Below are 19,366 nucleotides of genomic sequence, written 5' to 3'. Positions count from 1 at the left end.
ACATTTTATCTTGTTTCTGGACATGTGCTGATATGGTCATCTGCTTTTGCTTCTTGGACATGTTTAGTGTTTATCTGTGGCCTTAATGCTTGAGTATGTAATTTGGTATTTTTTATGCTTTCCGATTGCTTCCAGGTAGATGTGATCAGCATGTGAGCTTCCCTTTTCACTCTTCTTATTGCTTAACTAAGAATAACTTTCACAGGTGTTGTCTGCCTCCCTGGTATAAGGTAGTTGGTATTGGTTCTTACATATATTTTTGTGTTTTATAGAGTGTGATTATAGCTTGACTATATGGCAGCAGTTTCTGACTCGTCTTGGATAATATAGGGATAGAAAGAGTCCCCCAAAGGTAGAAGGGGAGCATAAAATAGCAAAACAGTACCAGCAAAGGAAAAAAATCAACAACAACAACAAAACAAAACTATATTGAAACTACAGTCTATAATCACAGACAAGGGAGAGGAGGGAGAGAAGAAAAAACAAAAAGTCTGTAGCCTAATATGAGTATGACTTTAATGTCCTCTCTTCAGCTTCTTGCTTTCAAAGCTGCCTGAGAGATTTCAAGATGTCACTGTTAGTTGTTATGCTATACCTTAGGCTTTAATTTTATTTTCTGCCTGTTTTGTTTTTAAACTCTCTTTCCCTCTCTATAGCCCTGTCCTGGCCTTTCTGGTATTTAAAAAAAAACAACAACAAAACGTTCAGGGCCTGCTCTTGGGCTGAGAATCTGTGTGCATGCAAGGCAGAAGAACCCTCCAGTGGTGAGGGTGGGTGTGTCCACTCGCTCAACCACACCCTTTAGTCACCAGACCAGAATGGAGGTGCACAAATGGGGGGTGGGGGTGGGGCTATGACCAGATACCAAAAAAAAAGAAAAAGAAAATCATAACAAAGCAAAACCAACAAAATGTATTGTCCACATTTGCTCCAAGGTTACCATGGTATTTTTCCGTGGTGTTTCTGCCTGCTTGGATCTTGTTGTTTAGGCTTGCCCAAGATGTCGGCTCTGGGCCTCTGAGCTCGGCAGATTCAAAAGTACGTGATTTCTTACTTCATCTTCAAGTTCAACTAGCTATAAGCTTTCAAACTTTTAAAATATTCCTACTTATGTCGTTCTGAGTTTTGGAGCTCTGCTCTGGATCTGCTTTGCCTGGTATTCTATAGGATGGCTGATGGTGAACTTCACTGCACCTCCACCCTAGTGGCCATCAAGCGCCGCCTCTCTCTCCAGGATGCCCTTTAAAAACAAGGATGGTGAGACTTTGTCTCTAGTTCTTTGGACATGTTTTCAGAAAGGACCAATCCCTAGAGAAGAACAATGTGCTTGGTAAAGTGGAGGTTCAACAGAAAAGAAGAAGATGCCCAAGCAGGTGGATTGATACAATGACAGAAGGATGAGCTCGAACATAACAATTGTTAATATGGCACAGGACAGAGCAGTGTTTCATCTGTTCACATATAGGGTCACTATGAGTCATAACTGATTTGACAGCACCTAACAAAAGTAATAATAAATTTCATGCTAATTATTTTGTTCTGATATGGCTCTGTAGTAAATAAGCACTAGATAACAAGGTCACTTTCAACTGCAAGGTCAGAAGTTCAACTCCATTAGCAACTCCTCAGACACCCTATACAGGGTCATTATGCACTCAATGCACTAAGTAACACAGCAATCATAATATACAAGTCATTGTCATTATTTTTGAGTACTGTGGAGTTGGTTTTGACTCATAGTGACCCTGCACAGGGGTTCGGAGGTTGCAGACCTTTATGGGAGCATAAAGACTCATGTTTCTCCCATGGAACAGCTAGTAGTTTTTGAAAAAAATCTGTGGAAAAAATAGAATTTTTCCATTAATTTATTGAAGCTCTGTTGCATAATTTGAAATACTGATAAGAAAAAGAGAAAGTGATCCCATATTTATTTATTTTTTAATTATAGTATTTATGGTCTGAAGTATGGTGCTGTAAGATAAGCACTGGATGGCAAGGTCAGTTTGAATTGCAGAACAGCGGTTCAAACCCAGCAGCACCTCCTCAGAAATCTTATATAGTGTAGCTATGCATTAGAACCAGATCGAAGGCACTTAGAAAAAAGAACAGTGTCTGAGGACATGAAGGTCTTAAAGAGTATTTCATACTAAGACTCATTTATGCTATAAATGTAGTTGAATGCAAAAATATCTAGGCCAATGAGAGAAAAAACTGAAGAATTTTTTGACTGGACAAAAGATTCTAAATTTAATTTTAGAATGAAACATGATTTAGACTTTACATTATAAGTGAATCATTGAAAACCAAACCAGCTGCTATCAAGTCAATTTCTATGGATCACAACCACTATGATGCAGATTAGAATTGTGCTTCATGGAGTTTTAATGGATGTGAGCTTTTAGAAGCAGACTGTCAGACCATTCTTCAAGGTACTGCTAAATGGGTTGAAACTTGACTCTTAGGGTTAGTAGCTGAGTGCTTAAACATTTGTACCACCAATGACTTCTAAATGAATTACAATAAAGATGTTTTTCTGTGCAATATAGTGTTTGCATGGAGATAGTAATCTCCACCAGAGATACCAAACAAAAGAAATTGATGTGAAATGTCTAGTACAGGCCACAAGGTCACAGTTTCTCATCTGAAACCTTGTGAAATACAGGAAATGAAAATAACTATTTTACTAGTCAAGGCTATTAATTTTTAAGTACACAGTAGGTACTTAAATACATCACCTCGTTGCATTCTTATGATAGCCTGAAAGGTAATCATATCCATTTAAATATATGCAGAAAGAGACTAGAAAGGCTAAGAATATGTAGAAGTAATTAAGAGTTATTCAGTGACAAACCAGAATTTTAACACCTTTTCTTTTTCTACATCTTCAAATGAATTTTCAGATTGAAGTTCCCAAGAGACTATTGTTGATATTTTATCATAATTTGATAGCTTAGATTTATGAAATAAGAAAATAAAAAGGAAAGATCAGGATAAGAAAAGATGGCCGATAAGGCAGAAAGGCAGTGCAGGCTCTCTGCAGCAAGTTTCTAGAAAACTAGAGGAGACAGATACAGAGGATGGCCCTGGAACTCTGTGATCCAGAGGAATGGATAGAGAAGTGGATCGAGTGCTTACTGGGTGACAAGAGTTGAATAGACACAGCAAGAGACAAGGTAACTTATAAACAGCAGTAGCCAACAGAACCTGCTGCAGCCTTCTTGAAAGTTCATGAACGGCTTTAGAGACAAGAAGACATATTTGCATCACAGAAACCTACCTAAGGCTCACAGAGATAAAGGTGTGATTTATTTATTTATTTATTTATTTATGTATTTATTTATTTATTTCCCAAACAGTTTGCAACCTCAGGAAATCTCCCACTTTCAAGGTAGTTGGAGCCACTAGCAAGTTGTAAACCCCAGGAAGGAAGTATATACAATAACCCTACTAGATCCAAATCTGTAAAGCTGACCCTGGAAAGCACTGGTCTGGTTCTCACTAGGAAAGGGGGCTGAAAAGACATGTTAGTTGGAGGAAAAAAGGAATGAAGGAGGCAGACAATCTGTGTGGGTCCTGTGCACATAATGTGGTCGATTTGAAATGTCCCAGGAGTCCTGGTGTGATGCATTAGGTTAATATGCTGGATGGCAAGGTCAGTTTGTACCGCAAGGTTGGTGGTTTAAGCTCGCCAGCTGTTCCTTGGAAACCCTATATAGGGTCATTATGAGTTGGAACCAATTTGACTGTAATTAACAACAACAACAACAACAAACAACAGGAGGCTGTGAGGGTAAGAAACCAGTATATGGCAGAGCACTCAACCTACTGGAGGAGATAAAACCATTGATTTTCAATTTTTGCTATCTTTCCTTTATGCTATAAGGACTGTTTTTTTTTTTTGTTGTTGTTGTTGTTTTTGTTTCTTTGTCTTTCTTCTTCTTGAATTACTTGACAGAAGACAGGAACTTCATCTATATAGCCAAGCCACAGTCATACCCTCTACAACCCCATCAATTGGGTGAGAGCCAATAACAGTTGCTATATACCAGAACAGCGATGGTAATCAACATCTGCTAAGATCACTCAGAATTGAACCGTACAAACAGTGAACAGAGAAGTTCATTTCCTCATCACACCCAATAGTGAGTACCTAAGAATACACCAACATACATTCCTTAACTTAATAAAAATATAATAACACCACAATGCCTAAAAAAGCAGCAAATGTTTTCTGTTCACACAGTAACAAGGCAGATTACTTCAAGCAAATGAACAAGGAGAAGAGCTAGAAAAAGATTTTGAGGAAGAAAAGGCATTGAAGCTGCTGAAAGATAGTTTACAAGAATAACTTCGAGGTACATCCAATTGTTTCACTGAAAGGTGGAGGCAAACAAGAAAGAATTTAGAAAAGTGCTACAAAAACAAACACAATAGATACAGCACTGGAGACAATACAAAACCTGCAAACAGAGGTCCAGATGATCCACACTATAAAAGCAGAATGGACAAAACTACAAGACTGAAAAGAGTAAATCGGGGATGTCAGTCTCTGACTAGGACAGTAACAAAGTGAAGGGAGGGAAAAGTATAGTTACAGAGCTCCAGGTGTTGAGGAGGTCAGGCAGATTTCAGGATAAAATGGAGGGTTTTTAAATGAGAAAGAAATGTAATACACTACAGAGTAACATTAAAGAAAATTGATACACCTTCACATAAAATCAAGAAAAGATTTTGGAAACATTAAAACTGAAGAAATCAACAATGAAAAGTACACACACAAAAATGAAATGAGCAAAGGAAAGCATGCAGAAAAACAAACCAGCAGCACCACACCCAATCATAATCATAATAAAAAACAGCAAAATGACAGCAATCAATCCAAAATATTGATAATTATATTGAATGTCAATGGAGTAAACATACCAGTCAAGAGACAGAGAGTATCAGAATGGAAAAGACAACAGTAGCTTTAATATGTTGTCTACAAGAAACACACCTTACACATAAAGACAAAAATTGGTTAAAAATTAAAGGATGGAAAAATATATCGAACAAATTGCAGTAAAAAATGAGCAAGGGTGGCAATATTAACTCTTATAAAATACACTTTAAGGCAAAAACTAGCAGAAGAGACAGAAGTACATTATTTCCTGATTAAAGGGTTAACTGAGCAAGAAGACATACCATCATAAATATCTATGCTCACAACAAAAGAACCTCAAAATATATAAATCAAACCATAATAGAACTGAAGAAAGAAATAGAAAATCTAAAATAATAATTGCATATTTTAATACACCACTTTCCAAAAAGTACAGAACAACCAGAAAGAAACTAAAAAAAGACACAGAGGAACTAAACAACACAATGAATCAACCTGACCTCACAGATTTGTACTTAGCATTCAACCCAACAACAGCACAATATACATTATTTCCCAGTGCACATGCACCATTCTCCAGAAAAGACCATTTGATAAACCACAAAGCAAGTCTCAATAAATTTAAGGACATCAAAATGCTACAAAGCATCTTTTTAGATCATAATGCTAAAACATTAGATCTCAACAATAAGATCAAGGAAATAAAATCAAATATGTGGAACCAGAATAAAACCCTGCTTAAAAACCTACTGGGTATTAGAACAGCAACAACAAAAAAAATGAAGTTAAGAAATTCCTATAAACAAATGAGAATGGAACACAGCAAAAACAGTGCTGTGAGGGCTAATTTATATCAATAAATGTATAACCAAAGAGAAGAAAGAGCCAAAACCAAAATTAATACAACTCCAACAATTAGAAAGCAAAGTAAGCCTATAGTCACCAGAAAAAAAAAAAATGTAATAAAAATTAGAGCACAAATAAATGAAATAGAAAAAGAAAAACAACAGAATCCACAAGACAAGAAGCTGGTTCTTTAAAGGGATTAATAAAATTGAAAAACTATTGACAAATCTAATGAAAGAAAAAAAGGAAAAGACACAAATAATACACATAAGAAACCATATTGGTGATGGCACAACAGAACTAATGAAATAAAAAGGATAATAACAGAATACTCTGAAGAGTGATACTCCAATAAATTTGAAAATCTAGTAGAAATGGATTCATTTTTAGAAAACACAACCTACCTAAACTGACACAAAGTGAAGTAGAAAACTTGAACAAACTTATAACAAAAGAAGATATTGAACAGGTCATCAAAAAACTTCCAACAAAAAAAGTCCAGGCCCATATGGCTTTACTGGTGATTTTTAGCAAATATTCAGAGAAAAGCAGGCACCAATTTTACTCAAATTATTCCAGGTTATAGAAAACTTTATACCAAATTGTACGATGTGAGTATAAGCCTCATACCAACACCAGACTAGGACATCACTAAAACAGAAAATTATAGACCAATATCCCACATAAACATAGATGCAAAAATTCTCAACAAAATCCTAGCAAATATAATTCAACAACATATCAAAAAAAAAACAAAAACATTATGATCAAGTGGGATTCAATTTAGTGATGCAAGAGTCGTTCAGTAATAGAAAACAATCAATGTAACCCACCATATAAATAAAAAAAGGAAAAGGGCATGATCAAATCGTTTAATGCAGAAAAGCCATCTTACAAAATCCAACACCCATTCTTTATTAAAAAACAATAACAACAATGACAACACTCAACAGAGTAGAGATTGAAGGGAAATTCCTCAAGAATTTAGAGCATGTATACAAAATCAACAGCCAAAATCACTCTCAATGGAAAGATACTGAAAGCATGTCCTTTGCGAACAGGAACCAGACAATTTTTTCAATGCCCTTTATCACCATTCTTATTCAATATTGAGCTTGGTGTGGCACTGTGGTCTAATGCGCTGGGCTGCACAGTCAGTTTGAACCACAAGGTCACAGGTTCAAGCTCACCAGCTGCTCCTTGGAATGGGTCGCAATGGATTGGAACTGACTTGACAGGCACTTAACAACAACAACAACATTCAATATTATGTTGAAAGTCTTAGTCCAAGCTATAAGGCAAGATAAGGAAATTAAAGACAACCAAATTGGTAAAGAAGAAGTAAAATTCTCTATTTGCAGACGATAGTATCCTGTGCATAGAAAAATCCCAAATACTCAGAAAAAAACTTACTGCAACTCACTTGAAGATTCAGTAAAGTGGCAGGGTACAAGATCAATATAAAAATCAGTTGGATTCCTCTATACTAGTAAAGACAGCTCTGAAAAGGAAATTAGGAAAACAATAATATTTACAATACCCACCCAAAGGATGAAATACTAAGGAATAAATCTAACTAGAGAAACAAAAGATCTATACAAATAAAACAACAAAACATTACAAGAAACCAAAAGAGATTTACAACAAGTGGGAGAAAATACCAAGCTCATGGATAGGAAGACTTAACATTGTGAAAATGCCAATACTGTCCAAAGTAATCTACGGATATAATGCAATCCTAATCCAGCTTCCAACTATATACTTTAAAGAGATGGAAAAAACAATCACAAATTTTACATGGAAACAGAAGAGAACTTGGATAAGAAAAACACTGCTTAAGAAGAACAACAAAGTTGGAGGCCTCTCACTCCCTAATTTCAAAATTTGCTATAAAACAACAGTGATCAAAACAGTGTGGTATTGAATGATGAAAGACACACAGATCAGTGAAACAGAATTGAGAACCCAGAAGTAAATAAATCCACATACACATTCAATTGATTTTTGATAGTCAAAATACATTAAATGGGGAAGAGACAGTCTCTTTAATACACTATACAGTTAAAAATCAGGACTCCAACTGATTTTTGTATACTGTATATTTTGTATTTTGGTGCTGGCAAAACTAGAAATCAATGCAAAAGAATGAAACAAGATCCATATCTCAACATGGATTAAAAAACTAACTGTAACTTCCAGAACTATAAAAATCATATATGAAAAAATAGGGACAAACTTAGAGACTCTAATACATGAAATGCACAGATTATAAAACATTGCAAAACACACACACAACAGGAGATAAAATAGATGACTGGGACATACTAAAAATTAGAAACTTATGTGCATCAAAAGATTTCACCAAAAATAGTAAAAACAGACTGAGTAAAAAATTTTTGCAATGATATTTCAGACAAAAGACTAATCTCTAAAATTTATAGGAAACTACAACACAAAGACAAATAACCCAAGTCTACAGACTTGAATAGACACTTCAGGAAGCCAATCAACAAATGAAGAAATGTTCCCAATCATTAGCCATTACAGAAATGCAAATCAAAACAACAATGAGATATCATCTCATACAAGCATTAGCAGTGAGGTTATGAAGCAGAGGGCAATAAATGCTGGCAAGAGTTTGGAGAGACTGGGACCCTCCAACATTGTTGGTGGGACTGTACAATGTTTCAACCACTCTTGAAAATGGTATGGTGCTTCCTCAGAATGTTGGAAATAAAAACACCTTATGACCCAGCAATTCCTCTACTTGGTATATATCCACAAGAAATATAAGCCAGAAGAGAGGAGATATATGCACACCAATGTTTATCAACAGCAGTATTCACAGTAGCAAAAAATGGAGACAGCTTAAGGGTACATTAATGGAAGAATGGATACACAAACTTTGATAGGTACACACAATGGAATACTCTGAGGACATTATGCTGAGTGACATCGGTCAATCACAAAAGGGCAAATATTGCATAAAATGATTATTGTAAAAGTTTAAGAAAAGATTTCCATACTGAAATAAAAATTATTTGATGGTTACCAAGGGTGGGAAAGAGGGGAGAGTAATTCACAGGATAAGGGGTAGACACATGATAGCTCCAGTGATCAGGAGGGCAATAATCAAGGAGGAGTTGGGTAATACACAAAAATGTGGAGGGTGGCAGGTGAACAATGAAGATAAGGGAAGGCTTAAGGAGATATTCCTGGGATAAATGAGATAGAGGTAAATAGTGATATATATACAACCTTGGAAAACCAGTGCTCTGTGATACAATCTGAATGGGTAGAAGAGGGGAAAAATGTTTAGGAGCTTGACAATCTTGTGGATATTGTTTTCCCTTGCCTACTATTGTCAAAAAGATATTTAAGTGTTATAGAAATGAATATTGGTAATTATGATTACAGAAAGCTTGTAAGTCTGTCTTCAGCCTATAACTGATTGAATTAGCTAAAGGGGGAATTAGAATTTGCCTAGGGAAATAGGCTTCTTGTTAAACCTTTGTGGAGTATGAGGCCCCACCCAACACGTTCTGAGGTGGGACATTCCCACTGGAGTAGACATGCAGACCAACCCAGAAAGGCTAGAAGAACAGAAGATACTTTTTGAAAGAAAGACTACCAGAAAAAAAAAAAAAAAAAGCAGACTGGTTGGTTGTTAGCATATCAAGCCAGCTGTTTGCCTTTGAGCCATCAAGGCAGGAAAAGTCAGGCAGCCCATCAGGGAACAACCCCCTTTGCAATGCAGCAATGAAGACATGGGCTGAGTTTGGCCAGTTCCACTGACACCCATTGACCTTGAGATGAGAGAGAGAAGAGGAAGAGATGGCTGGTCAGAAGTTTAGTGAGATGCGTGAATTCATGAACCCAAGGACACTGACCTAGCCATCGGGGGCTAGAGCTGAGAGGGAAACAGGCAGCTGGTCTGGAGTGCAGGGAGGTGTGCAAGAATTCACAAACTTGCAGATAATCCCCACATGACCTAGCTTTGTTGATGCACTGACCGGAACCTGACCAGGTGAAATAAAGAAGTGCGATACTGTGAGCAAGTGTAAATTGCTACAATTTGATGAACTGGACCTTTGCTTCTAGATGCAGTTGCTTAAAATTTCAACTGGAATTGAAGGAGTCTTCATATCAAGGATGAAGCTTGTTTCCTCAGTGCACTGGGTTGATAGGGACAGACAATCTAGACATTGGCTATGAAAAATGGGGGGCTATAAAGTTATGAAGTAGGCGATTTACAAACTTTCACGAATGTGCTTGCTTTTAGGACAAAGGGGGTAAGGTGGAATCCTCACTGAATACTTTTCCTGAATATTGTAAATATATTGATTCTTCCAGAGGGCTTTATTCCATATATTAATTCAGCCCATCATAATCGTTGTGGACTGGCTAAGACAACAATTAAATTTTCTCTGTCAAGCACTAACATTATCTTACAGTCAAGTCAACTAGCATTTGATGAGCTATTAAGGGGAAAATTATTAGGACTACATTTTTTATAACCGTCTGCTACACTAGTACAGGTCAGAAACACCTTGACTGTTCTAGCTTAGTCGCTATGGAGATAAGACAAGCACATAAATCTAATAGATCATTTTGACTCAAATCACATCTGAGAATAATAAGAATATAGAATTAGGGAGTTCCATTGGCTGATTTTTGCCAAGACTAATCTTCTCATAAAATCCTAGTATGGTGTTATAGGCTAAACACTGAACTGCTAATTAAACTAAGGTCAAATTCACCAATCGCTCCTCAGAAACCCTATGCAGGGTTATTAAGAGTTGGAACTGACTCAATGGCACTTAACAACTACAACAATAGTCTCAAACTGTTGTTTTTCTTAAAGAGTTTTACAAAAGATAGGTATAAGTTATCAATTAAGTATTCACAGGCCCCTAAGGTCCCCAATATCAATTGTAAAGTATATATTTCAATAAAGATAAGCTTCAAGTTACCGCAAAGAATACTGGACTGTACTTTAATCAAAATCTTATAATCAAAATTAGATCACACTCTCTAAATAAGTAGGTCTTTTCCTTAAGAAGTCATTAGAATTGTGAACATGGATTCCAGGAAACACAAAGAAATTAAGCAGAAATATGAAAATGACATTGAGAGAGATGATAAAAAGATAAAAGCAAATCACACATAAATAAGACTGTATAGGAGCGCTAGGAGTCTGTAAGTATACATTTTTTAATCTCAAAGGAGAGCTTAGACTACTTGGTAAGAATCAATGGTGACACTTTTTCAGACATGAATTTCTACTGAGAATAAGCCATGGCAGTTTTGACACTTTAAAAATGGATCTGTGAAATGGAAATGACAAAGCATATATAAAAACTAAAATTAATAGGTTGTTTTCCAGACATTAAATATATTTTTGAAAAATCATTCTTATGAGGTCTTGGTGAAGGCTTTCTGTGTGAAGTATCATTTTAATACTTAACAAGTGTGATTTTCTGCCCCTATTATGAATATAGCTTTGCATATAGGAATATCAGGTAGATGTAAATATTCCCTTAAGGTCTGCTTTATTTGAGCAAGCAGCAAACATTCCTGGCTTACATAAGGAAGCATCCTCCTATAATAATCTCAATGGATTTTACAACATAAGGAAACAAGGGAAAACTTCCATTTAATATATTTTAACTCTGTGTTCACAATGGCTTTTTATTATTAACAAAAAAATTACATGAGTGCCTCATTAATGCACTGAAAATTCAAACTGAAGTTTAGCAGAAGAGGTCACTGGAAACTATGTATGTGCTGTGATGTGAGATGCAAGTCTCACTCACATAAGAAGACATTTTGAGATGGTAGTAGCACGTAAGGAAAATTTCAGAGCAGCAGTGGGGAAAGTTGTCTCCATGCAGGCTGTAGTCCAGGAGTCTTACAGAGGTCCCGAGTGATGGGGCTGAACAAACAGGGTGGGCCTTTATTGTACAATGTTAGTTGCCTTTATCCATATTGAAAATGCAAATTCAGATCGCATTTTCTCCCTTCATTTTGCTGTGTGGATGGCCATTTTGAAGCTGACCTGTGGAGGAAGAGCCTTGCACATGCTTACCTGTAAAGCTGCCTTCCTCTGGGAGAAGACTCCGTGCTCAGAAAGTAACTGTCCAAAACAAAATAACATAAACATCAGCTACACATCTAATTTTGCCAAGCTGAGCTATCAGTCAAATTCTGAAAACTGTCAAAGAAAGAGCAGGGGCTTTTCTGCTATTTGACAACAGAGCTTTGTCCATTTGAAAAACTTATTTTCTTTATAAGATTACTTCATTTTTTCTGGACCTTTCTTAATCTCTGCCTCTCCTCTCCCTCACCTTTATGTTTCTTTAAGAAAAAGTTGGTTCTTTACATGCTAAAGCCATTTTGCCGGAACAAATGTCATTCGGCAACCCTGACATTCAGTTTGACCACAGAACCAAATAATGCTCACATTTTTTGAGTATTTTCATCATATGCCAAGATCTTAGTCACTTCCCAATTTCCTGATGTCAGATGCCGCACGGTAATTTGCTCGCTTTTACTCTGCAAAGAGACAGAAATTATTGATTTTCTTTTTATATAACTAACTCTAGCAAACTCTAAAGCACAAATAGCCAGTGTTACTTTTATTTCTTGAATTCTTGATTAACACTTAGTTTATCATTTGCAATATCAAGAATACACACATCCATATAAAGAAAGACTTAGGCAACAGTGGTGTTTTTGTTCCTGCAAAGCAGCAAAAGTACTCAGGAAACAAACTCATACTATGGTCACCGGTATCTCTTCTTGACATTTTGTACCAACATAGCATGTTAATGTCTCCTCTCTAAATGATCATCAGCAATGCATTCTGAACAGCATTAATTAAAAAAAAAAAAAAAATTAGGAACAATAAAAAAAAACCACCTACGCTGAAGAACTATTCATTGTTAGGTGCTTATGTGCATTACTATAAGTTTTAATATTTTCATCCAATAATTTGTTTCTAATATTGCTCTATATTGATGATTATAGTGATAATGATAGTTCAGAATCCTGATGTGGCGCTGTGGGTTAAGTTACCAGACAACAAAGCCGTTTGAACTGCAAGATCAGCAGTTCAAGCTCACTAGCTGCTTCTCAGAAACCCTATACAGGGTCGCTATGGGTCGGAACCAACTTGATGGCACTTAGCAATAACAGTGATAGTTCACACTGATAGCCATATGGTATTTTATTATATAAAATATAGTTTATTTCTTCTTCTGACATTTCTAAACTTTTACTCTTAAAAAGCAATTGCCTATGAGCATTCAGAAAGATTGAAAGAATAGATCAATGAATACTCAGAGGATTGTTATTTCGATGCATCAAGTGTCTATATCTGGGATATTTATCCTCCCCTGGTTCAAAGGCCCCATCAGCCTCTCCTCAGAAACGCATACATGGTGGCTATGAATTGGAATCGACTCAATGGCCCTTAACAACAATGATAGACTTAACCAAACATACTGAGGGAATGAGTCAGTGGACCTGGAGAACTCAGGACAATAGTCTCAGGGGGCACCAAGTTCAATTGTTGTTGTTGTTATGTGCTGTGGAGTCGGTTCCGACTCATAGCGACCCTGTACAGGGTTTCTGAGGCTGTAAATCTTTATGGGAGCAGAAAGCCTCATCTTTCTCCCGCGGAACAGCTAGTAGTTTCACACTGCTGTGCCTTAGGATCGCAGCCTGATTCGTAACCACTACGCTACCAGAGCTCCTTCAATTAGCATAACATATACACAAAGACAATGTTCTTCATCTTCTGTGAGTAGGGAATAAGATATTAAAAACTCATGACCAGTCATCTCAGTGTAAGTATTGGTCTCTTCGTGTCTAGATGAAAGAAAAGTATAGAAGATAAAAGACACATGACAATAATTAGACCAATGGACTAATGGAGCATGTCACAATGTTGAGCCTACAAGAACTAAATGGTGCCAAGCCACCATCAGTAATTGCTCTGAAAGGGATCACTGTAGAAAATACTGGATAGAATGGGGGGAAATGTGAAAAAATAACACCTCAAAAATCAAAATAATAAGAAAAAACAGGTTTACACGTTGCTTAGACATTGGTGGAACCCCTGAGACTATATACCTTACTCACCCTTTATGTCTGGAAATGAACTCACCCCTAGGACTCAATTTTCAACCAAACAATAGACAGATTTATAAGGGGAACAATCACAAGGCATGCACACCTTGGAGTAAATAAGCATTTGTGATTTTAAAAAGGCAGCATTTACCCAAGGACAAAGTTCAGAAGGGTTACGGCTTAAGGAGGAATGGAAACAAGAATTACTGGAAAAAATTGGATCACTGGGATAAATAATGTTATATTTGGAGATTCCAGTCAGTGAAATGAAAAATATATATGGATTGTTGAATGGAAAACTGAAGTGCTCTGTAAACCTTTCACCAAATCATACTTTTTAGATACAAATGAGAAGGAAAACAGGTAGAAGACATCAGGGAAGTGTTTAATGACTAATGTTGTTGTTGGTAAGTGTCGTTGAGTAGGTTCCTACTCATAGCAACCCTGTATACGGTTTCAAAAGAGCAGCTGGTGAATTTGAACTACTGACTTTGTAGTTTATAGTCCCATGCTGATCTTACAGCATTACCCATGACTAAAGAAATGGTATTCAAATAATAGAGTGGTTGGCTTCAAGGAGTTACATTTAGACAATTTCACAATCATAAATATAACATGGCATTAAAAAAAAAAAAAGTTGTTGCTGTTTATAACAGTATGAGGATAGAAGGTAGAAAGGAAATGAGTGAGCACATGTACACCAAAAATGTAAGAAAACTCTTCTTTACAAATAAATCTCATTTAATAAATCTAGAAAGGATGTTAGAATTAGAAAATCACTTTGAAATTAGAATTTAGTCAGGAAGAGGCCATCCATGGATGTTAAAATTACTGAGTGAAATGTTGGTTGGGAAAAGGAAATTCATATAATGAGCAACTTCCACCTCATTTTTAATTACAATATTTTTACAGTGAATAGATCTAGCATTTTCCACTCCAAGAGCATTCTCAAGCATGGTAATGAGGCGCCTCCTAATATGAAGCAGGAGGAGTAACCAATTTCAACTACATAGGGTTCTTGCTAAAAATGTTTAGCTTAAATTAAGTCAGAAGGTCTATAATGCAGACACATGTTAAAAGGTATTTTGGTAAAGAAATGATTAAGGCTAGGGAAGACTCTTGGTATGGTGCTGTGGTTTAATGTGCTGTACTGCAGGGTTGTTTTGAACTGTAAGGTTGGCAGTTCAAACTCACCAGCTATTCCCTGGAAACATTATACAGTCGCTATGAGTTGGAACCAATTTGATAACACTTAACAACAACAACAGGGAAGCCTCTGGGAGAGTGCAAAAATGAGAGGAAACGGAGGTAAATACACAACCCTGCAATAGCATTGACCTATGTGTAGATGCGTGGATATACATCCAGGCTGAATGGGTACAGGAGACAAAGTAGGAATATATCTACAAATGCATATTGGTTTGACAAAGGATATTTGTACATGGGGACTTACCTTTGCTACAAATATAACTATGAATGTGGTAGAGCAAATTGGGGTAAAGTTATTAAAACTTCTTAGGATTTAAATCTAGGATTTGAGTTTTTATTCTTTTGACTTAATTTTTGTTTTAAATATACATATGGTTATGAAATATGAATCAGAATAAGAGTTTCTACTAAGAATAGTATTATTTTCATTTTTCTACTCATTCTCATACATCACATGGAATTTTTTATTTAGCTTATTTAACTTTGTTTTGGAAAACAAACAAACAAACAAACAAGCAAAATAAATATAAATGTAGCATTAAATTCACATATACACATAAATACATTCCAAGAGTCCTGGTGTGGTGCTACAGAATAATGCACTGGACCACAAAGGTCAGTTTGAAATGCAAGGTTAGTGGTTCGAACCCACCAGTTGCTCCTTGAAAACTCTGTAAGGGTCGCTGTGAGTCACAACCAAATCAAAGGTACTTAACAATAACAACATGGAACTCATTCGACATTCATTCTCAGAGATCATCTGTCCTTTTCATCTTGTAATCATCCATTGTGTGGAAGTACCATAATTCATTCAATCACCTTTCAGTGTTTCACTTCTCAAATAATGCTGCAATGATGGACTCTCTGTGTATGTATATATATTTGGTGGTGGTGGTGGTGGTAGTGTATCTTGGAGTCCAATCCTATTCACAGCAACCCTGCATAGGGTTTCCAAGGCTGTAATCTTTAATGGGAGCAGAAAGCCTCTCTCCATATCCCCTGGAACTGCTGGTAGATAGTAACCTTGAGGTTAGCAGCCTGACTCATAACCACTATGCTGCTAGAGCTCCTTATGTATATTTAATATTATATCAATATATATAAATATGTAATAGAAATAGAAATATGTAATGTGAGAAGACTTCAGAAAGTTCAAAGGAAAATGGAATGATTTTTTCCATAAGCTTTTTGAAGTACCTTCATATGTAGGAGTATATCATAAGGATAAGTTGTTCCTCAGTAAAGGTATTATCATTCTGCACACCCACCAGCAATGGTTATATTCCCACAGATTTGTTAAAGAGGACACTGTTCAGTTTTTGAAAGTTAGCCAGTCTGATGGGGGTGGGGGGAATGAAGATATTCTGAAGGCTATGATGTGTTGACCAGAACCCCCTTTGGGAATGACGGGCTCCTAGAAGATGATACTCAGCTGTCTATTTTCTATGGGAATTGCCTTGACTGAAGGAAACGGACTCACCCCAAATCATACCTCTTTTCAAAGGCAACCCCATCCAAGGGTACCCTGATGGAGCCTGGGGGATAGAGGCTCAGACCTCTTGACTTAACCTGACAGTATGTTGCAGAGCCATGCCAGTTCAGAACTCCCTTTGAGGTGACCTGAGACTTTCATTCGAGTGGTATCACAGCTCAAATTCTTTTGCCTAAGCTTTCCTTATCCCTCCTTTCCACAATTTCTGATCCTCTCTGCAATTACTATCCTGAAGGTAAATCTTCATCCCAGAGTTTGTTGCACAAGGAACCCAAATTATGACAGATATCTTGATGTAGTTTTAATTTCCATTTCTGTGAAAAGTTGAGTATCTTGTGTTGTAGGCACATACATACACACATTCCATTTGCATAATAACTTTATGTGACTCATGTTTGTTTATCATGATTTCATTTTTAAATAGCTTTTTACGTGTATTAGAGTGTCTACTGCAAAGTTGGTCTGAACTGCAAGGTTAGTGGTTCAAGCTCACCAGCCACTCCTCGGACACCCTAGACAGGGTCACTATGAGTCAGAACCGACCTAACAGCACTTAATAACAACAACAACAATAACCCGTTTATGTGAAATATATGCTGCAAATATATTCTCCTAGGTTGTCATTTTAACATTTCTCAAAAAGTGTTTTCTTATCTTTATGTAACCAAATTTAATAGTATGTTCTTTTATCACTGGAAGTTATTTCATATTTTAAAGTCTCTTGCACATCAAGTTTACAAATAATTTAACTCTATTTTCTCCTAGAAAATGTTTAGCTGCATTTATTAATGTTAGTTCTATGGTCACTTTAGGCCTACTATTGTCGTGTGGCACTAACTTTATTTTTTATTTCTTTTATAATGAAGATTTAGCTTTTCAAAAATCATTTATTGTAATGTTTTGTTTTTTTTCCCTCAGTGATTTTTCTAACCATCCTTATCATGCATTGAATTTTTATATGTACTTGAGCCTATTTCTATACTTCCTATATTATTTCGTGAATTTTTATTTATTGATAGACAAATAACATCCATTTTTTAGCTATATATTTTCTAATATCAATATTAATTTTAATAACTGCTAAGACTGGTCCCATTCCACTGTTCTTTTTCAGGTTTTCCTTAGAAATTGTCTAGTTTTTAAAATTAAAAAATATATATATGCATACCAATTGCAATGAATAAAAAATATTTTGGAATCTTTATTGAGATATTACATTACAGATTAACATAAACATTTAATCTCTTTTTTTTTCAGTCATTCTAGCCAAGTGGAATCTTGGGTTGGCACTATAGGATCAGCACTGGACTCTGGACCACAAGGTCAGCAATTCAAACCTACCAGCGGTTCCTCAGAAACTCTATACAGTGTCACTACTAATCAGAACAGACTCGATGGCACTTAACAGCAATCAAGAAAAGTGATTTTTTTTTCTCCATTTCTTCAAGTCTAATGTATTTCAGGTAAGTTTTAATGATATCCTCATAAAAAATTTCACATTGCACTTTAGCTTTTTTTCCTATATCAAAGTTGTTTTTTTTAAATACATTTTGCTGTTGTAAATAGGACTGCCTTTATCCATATAGCTTCTAATTGGCTACTGCTTGCTTGTAGTTATGACAATCAGTAAATATCTCTGACAATTTTTCCAAATCTTATGATTCTAGTTGTGTATTCTTCTCTGATTTGCATTAGCCAATACTTCCAACACAATACTAATTAGTACTAGAGATAGCAAACTTCTGGTATAGTTCTGTGGGTTAGTGCAGTGGACTGCAAAGTCGGTGGTTCAAGCTCAACAGTCACTCCTCAGAAACCCTTGACAGGACCCCTGTGGGTTGGAACTGACTCGATGACATTTAACAACAACAACTATAGATAGCATTTGTCCTTTGCCTTTTCCTCAATTTACTGGGAATGTCACTGATGTTTTCACATATGTAAGTTTGTGGGCTGAAGTGTAAATATTTTATCATGTTAATAAATTGTCTGTCATTTCCTACATTTATAAATATCAATCTTTCTTGGGACTTGTTAGTTTTAACATGTTTTCTTTTGGGCTCCTTTAATGTATTGATCGTTACTGGTGAATGGAATGCAAAGGTTTGAAACAAAGAGGAATGATCATTAGTTGAAAAATATGGCCTTGATGATGGAAATGGTGCTGGAGATTGCATGATAGAATTCTGCAAAAACAATGATTTGTTCATTTCAAATATCTTCCTGAAGAGATGATTTTAGACATGGACCTCACCAGATGGAATACACAGAAATTGACTACATCTGTGGAAAGAGATAGTTGAAATGCCCCATATCATCAGCCAATACAAGGCTGGGGCAGATTGTCGAAAAGACCATCAACTGCTCATATGCAAATTCAGGTTGAAGCTGAAAAAAAGTAACACAAGTCCATGAAAGCCAAGTTATGACATTGAATATATACCACATGAATTTAGAGATCATCTGAAGAACAGGTTTGATACATTAAACACAAAAGACCGAAGACCAGAGAGTTGTGGGATGACATCAAGAACATCATACAGAAAGAAAGAAAAAAATCATTAACAAGACAAGAAAGAACGAAAAGATCAAAATGGATGTCAGATGAGACATTGAAACTTGCTCTCCAGTGTAGAGATGCCAGAGCAAATGAAAGAAATGAGGAGGTCCAAGAGCTGAACCGAAAATTTCAAAGATCAGCTCAAGTAGACAAAGTCAAATATTACAACAAAATGTGCAAAGATCTGGAATCAGAAAACCAACAGGGAAGAACACGCTCAGCATTTCTCAAGCTGGGGGAACTG

At 36.1% G+C, this 19,366-nt stretch overlaps 1 protein-coding gene across 2 annotated transcripts in view; it reads right to left on the bottom strand.

Moving 5' to 3' along the window:
* DPP10 (dipeptidyl-peptidase 10 (non-functional)) overlaps nucleotides 1-19,366 on the bottom strand; it is a 1,131,029-nt gene that overhangs the window by 90,129 nt on the left and 1,021,534 nt on the right. For both annotated transcript variants that reach the window (XM_006868717.1, XM_006868718.1), the window contains exons 14-15: nucleotides 12,192-12,283; nucleotides 11,817-11,864 (exon numbers count right to left, since the gene is read on the bottom strand). In XM_006868717.1, the coding sequence (XP_006868779.1) occupies nucleotides 11,817-11,864; nucleotides 12,192-12,283 (140 nt within the window). The remainder of the gene's footprint in view (nucleotides 1-11,816; nucleotides 11,865-12,191; nucleotides 12,284-19,366) is intronic.

Source organism: Chrysochloris asiatica, unplaced genomic scaffold (assembly GCF_000296735.1).
Source record: "Chrysochloris asiatica unplaced genomic scaffold, ChrAsi1.0 scaffold00123, whole genome shotgun sequence".
Classification (NCBI taxonomy): Eukaryota; Metazoa; Chordata; class Mammalia; order Afrosoricida; family Chrysochloridae; genus Chrysochloris; species Chrysochloris asiatica.
This window is presented reverse-complemented; position numbering and strand designations above follow the sequence as displayed.